Consider the following 5,109-nt stretch of genomic DNA (forward strand, 5'->3'; position numbering starts at 1 on the left):
TGGTACTGATGTGTTAAGAAGCGACCACCTTGACTCCTTGGCACCACAAGATCTACTCAGATTTCTTCGGAGGTCGGGTAGATTTAAAGATAATGAAAAGGGAATCCGAGTGCAGTACAATGGAGTTAATTGTGTCTGAGTTCTGTACTTGCTAGTTGTTCCGACAAAAAAAAATCTTAAGAATATATTGTGAAATTTTTATGCGGAAATTCCTATTATCATAGCTTCTACAGCCCATTAACTAGGTAGAGAGTAGTCCGCGCGCTCCTGTACCTCAAACTTTAAACTCGTTTTTCTCGAAACTGCTTTTTCTGGCACGGTCTGTGTGATAACTCATACAGTTTTTAATATTTTTTGATGCGGTTCTTTTGGAATATTCGAAAGTGTTTTCTATAGATATGATTTTTGATATTTTTATTAAAAAAATTATAAACATAATTAAAGTGTGACATTTATGACGTAAAACGCATACTTTTCTTAAAATGCCGTAAATTGCAAAATTTCTAAAAATTCAAAAATACGGCTCGGCAGACTATAACTACAATTTTATTTTACAAGAATTTGTTTACTTTTTACAGATCCCTCAACATTTCAAGGAGAAATGATGCAGACCGTGGAGCAACTTGTTTTCATTGTACTTTGGGGCACTTGTTTTTTATATACTAAATTTTGTAAAGAAAAATTAAAATACATTTTTTTTATAAAGTTTAAGTACTAATAAACAATGCACACAATTCCTTTATATTTATTTTTATTGTTATCCCTTCTAAAAACAGTTTTTCTTTTAGCGCATTTTTGGCGCTGCTGGATGTATGTATGTAAGTAACCTCTTAAATTCACTTACACTCATACAAGAAAATGAGCACTGGCAAACGGCATACCGGGAAACATACACATTTGTATTACCCAGAATGGATCTTTTTTTCTCTTGTACGTATTTATGTTGGCATAAATGTTATGATGGCTTCCACGTAATGCGTGCCAGTGTGGGTGTGTGCTTGTGAAATGCGTCTATTGATAAGCCCTCAACATGTTTCATCAGCATCAGCAGCATAGCGGCTACTGATATTGCGATTGGACTCATGAAGTATTGCCTTCAATAAATGCCTATAAAAATGCTTCGCCATAAGACTTGCCGCAATCAAATTTGAGCATTAAAAGCGTAATTGACATACTTAGAAGAAGAAAGAATATAAAAGTGTTTAACATTTCTCAGTTCAATTTATTTTGCGCATATTCCACAGCAATGGCGAGCCGTTTGTTGTTAATTTACTTTGCTTTGTTAGCGTTTGCGTGCACTGGTTCAGTGTGTGGCCACGGCATGATGCTAGATCCACCGGGACGTTCATCGCGTTGGCGCTACAATTCCTCTGCGCCCAAAAACTATGATGATAATGGATTGAATTGTGGTGGCATGACGGTAAGAAAAACCAATATATAGCTGAGGGAGTTAGCAACAAGAATTGACATCTTGGGCAGGCGATATCAAAATAAAAGCAAGTTAATGTGAGTTGATAATGTAGGGTGCCATGGGTTATAGAAGGTAGTTGTCTCCTAATGTTTGTGCTGGATTGTGTGATTCTAGAGAAAACTTGCTACGCACTCAGATAAAGAAATTGAAAATGGCGATGTACGAGTACTTTGTGATATTACTCTCACAGCGGTGGCAACTCCGTCGAAGATGAATATCATAGTTGGATTAAATGAGGGTTGGAATCTCCCTTGCAATCCAAGTGTCTTTGTTTTCTCGTTTTGGCTTCTGCCGATAATTGATCGCCTACGCAATATTTTGGTTAAATGTGTTGTGCGTGTTGTGATGAAAAGGCTGAAGGACAGATACTGACTATTTTCGTGGTACAGGCAACTACAGCTATAAAATGCTATGAACTGCACTACAATATGTTAATACGATCGGAATGATGTGAGTGTCGAAATTTTTATCATACGGCCGTCGTCGTAGCGGAATGGGCCGCCAGCTTTTACAGCAATCATGTTGCAGCTTGAGTGACGCATAAGCACAATGAATTACAGCATTTTAAAAGGTTTACATGAGAATTTCGTTAGCGATTAGGCCATAAAACTGTCTTCCTCAACACATGCCACGGAGTATAACCCACGGTGAAAAAAATTCAGAGGGCGTGGCCAATATCAGACCGTTAACCGGCTCTCAGCGAATTTGAAAGAATCAGCTGATTGGCTGACGTAACTGGGTTCATGTCAGCGGTTCGTTTACGAAAAACTGGGATTGTGTTGGTGATATACGAAAAAAATCAATTCGCTCTTATTGCTACAATGCCAAATGAGCGGCCAGAATTTTGCTGCCGAGTTCCTGGTGACGTGGCAGTCAAAGTTAATCCTTCAATTTCGTTTTTCACTATAGCTGATGGACAAGCCTGGTACTATATGCTACTATAGATCACCCCAGATTGATGAAGAGGTGTCTATAGAACACTTAATCACCAACTGTGAGGCATTAGACCACAGGATACACAGAATCCTAGGCTCGTACCTACTAGAGGAGGAAGACCTACAATTAGACTTAAGGAGCTGGTTCGATTCCTCGGTATACTAAATAATTATAATTAAGCAGCCGATAGCCCTGGTAGCTAGTGCTGTAAATATATTACTTTATAAAATTATAATAATAATATTTATTTATTATTTATTTATATGTAAGAGTAATAGTTATAAATAACCAATTCACTAAAATTTAACAAGAACTCTGGCTACTAAGGCCTTCGGCTCGAGATTCATACTTATAAGACTATTTTAGATAATTTAGAGATAATTTACATTAAGTATTAAAAAACAGACAAAAACTTTGTGTTATTCCGGATGAAAGTAACAATAATTTTAAATATTTAGTTTAGCTAAGATTTGAAATTTAAGGAAAGCGTCAATATTATCTGAATTTGCTACTTTCAGATGGTCAGAGGGTTTGCTGCTGCCAAAAACTGTTGTTCGGATCTGACTTAGGCGAGGGCATTCGTCCAGGAGATGTTGTACGGATAAATCTGGTATATTGCAGTATGAGCATGGCGGCTTCAAGGCTCCATTTAGTGAATGACTATGAGTTGGAATTGAATGTCCGATTCGTAGACGCACAAAAGTTCTGATACCTCTGCAAGGAGAGTCAGATGGGAAAATCGGTTTAGTTCCACGGGGATTATTTAATTTGTAGTAGTGATGATAGGCGGCCCAATCATGCGTGAGTTTTCCGGCTAAATAATTTGACGCATACCTCCGTAGGTCTTTAGGAGTGAAGTGGTTAAAGAAATGTAATGGCTGCATCCGTGCTTTATTTGCACGTTCATCAGCAATTTCGTTGCCTTTGATTCCAGCATGACCAGGAACCCACATAATTTTTATTGTGTCTTTCTTTTCATATATAATATTTCTAATCATATTGATGAGTAACATATCGTTTTTTTGGGTTCTGCAAGGCTTCGATGACGGATTTGCTGTCGCTGCATATTAGATGTTTTTTGCTCGTTTGGGAGGCAAACATTACTGCTTCATGCAGTGCAGCTGCTTCTGCTGTGAAAGCTGAGCAGTATGTAGGCAGTGCACCGACAGAAATTGTGGCACCGTCGCTATTTGTCACAGCAAATGTGACATAATAATAATATAATGAAGTAATTATAATTAAGTAATAGATCAATCTGGTCTCAGTGCATAAAGGTCTTAGCCTAACCCGTACAACCATTGCTATCGTCCCAGCTTTTTTTAATCTCACCCCAATCACCTTTTTTAGTGACACTCTTTTCGATTGTAATGAAGTTTACGATGAGCTAAAGAAACGGAATAATAATAATGCCGGCCAAAATTTCAACAATGATTTACCAAAACCACCTTGAATAGATTCGCCTTGTATGAGATGAAATGTAAATTAAAAATATTTTAGGAAATCTAAGGAAAAACACACCATGGCACACCGAAATTGCGACTACATGCAATCTTTAAAACGCTTATTCTACATGTTATAGAGGTTTCTCGCTTTGCTATCGCTTCCTTCTTTTAGTGACGTGGGTGTTGATGTTGCCACCTCATTTAGATAGGATAAAAACCACGCCCGATGCTAAGACTAAATTTCCGTTCATTGCTCTGACGTTGCAAGCTATAACTCTCATTGACTAGGAGTTTGTTTGATACCAAAAATTAGCAGCCAGCCCAAATAAAATTTTACTCATTTACTTCAGGTACAATGGAATACAAATAATGGTAAGTGCGGACTGTGTGGCGATAATTACGCTTTGCCGACGCCGCGTGCCAACGAGATCGGTGGATATTATGGCGGAGTTGGTGTGATTACAAAAGTTCTTCAAGGCTCCTATACAGCTAGAGTGGGTGTGCGCATCACCACCAATCATTTGGGATACTTCCGTTTCGATATTTGCGATCTGACTGAGTTTGGTGCTGAGTCGGAATACTGCTTCAGCAAGTATCCGTTACGCTTTGTTGATGGTTCCAGTCGACTGTATATAGGAAGCACAGCAGGCTGGATTGATGCAGACGTTATTTTGCCTGAAAATTTGTATTGTGAACATTGTGTGCTGCGTTGGACCTACACGGGCGGTAGGTTTCATGCTGCATGCACTAATATCTGAAATTCTGGGAGTTTAATTAATTATTACTACTATTCTAGGCAATAATTGGGGTCCTTGTGGTAATGGCACAAGCGCGTTGGGCTGTGGGCCACAAGAAACATTCGTCAATTGTGCAGATGTTAGTATTGTTTATCCAGTGACTGGTCGTTTGTACTTGCCATGGTCGATTGAACGTAAAATTGAAGAGCCAGTGAACGCTGAGGTTCCAGAGTTTTACAAGATAATTTGGTTTTATAAAAAAAGATTTGGTAGCTTTTAAAATGAACTGAAATGATAAATTACATCGACTTAAGTTTTATTTTTATAGTAGTAGTAAATTATTGTCAACAAAATGTAATAGGCGTAAGCACATAAGTCTGTTTAAACCCAGAAGGAAATGGTGCAATATCTTGCCTTCATAAGCTATTACAGAACAGCTTCTAAGCAAGTGAAATGCTTATGTCAACAGCACTGCTCACAGAGCGCTTCCAGTGCTCCTTCTCGAGAAGTGAGTAGGCAAGGT

The 5,109-nt window shown here is 38.2% G+C and overlaps 1 protein-coding gene across 1 annotated transcript; it reads left to right on the top strand.

Annotated features, from left to right (window-relative positions):
* The first annotated feature begins 1,246 nt into the window (after positions 1–1,246).
* LOC129236003 (uncharacterized) lies at positions 1,247–4,866 on the top strand. Its single transcript, XM_054870128.1, has 3 exons — positions 1,247–1,420; positions 4,200–4,575; positions 4,646–4,866. Exons 1-3 carry the CDS (start codon positions 1,247–1,249, stop codon positions 4,864–4,866), a joined length of 771 nt encoding a protein of 256 aa, XP_054726103.1.
* Positions 4,867–5,109: the final 243 nt, after the last annotated feature.

This window comes from Anastrepha obliqua, chromosome 1 (assembly GCF_027943255.1).
Source record: "Anastrepha obliqua isolate idAnaObli1 chromosome 1, idAnaObli1_1.0, whole genome shotgun sequence".
In the NCBI taxonomy this organism is placed as follows: Eukaryota; Metazoa; Arthropoda; class Insecta; order Diptera; family Tephritidae; genus Anastrepha; species Anastrepha obliqua.

Excerpts from the sequence above, each read along its gene's own strand:
- LOC129236003 (XM_054870128.1), top strand. The coding sequence starts at position 1,247 with ATGGCGAGCCGTTTGTTGTTAATTTACTTTGCTTTGTTAGCGTTTGCG. Across the intron at positions 1,421-4,199 it reads TGAATTGTGGTGGCATGACG|GTACAATGGAATACAAATAA; the intron begins GTAAGAAAAACC and ends CATTTACTTCAG. Across the intron at positions 4,576-4,645 it reads GCGTTGGACCTACACGGGCG|GCAATAATTGGGGTCCTTGT; the intron begins GTAGGTTTCATG and ends CTACTATTCTAG.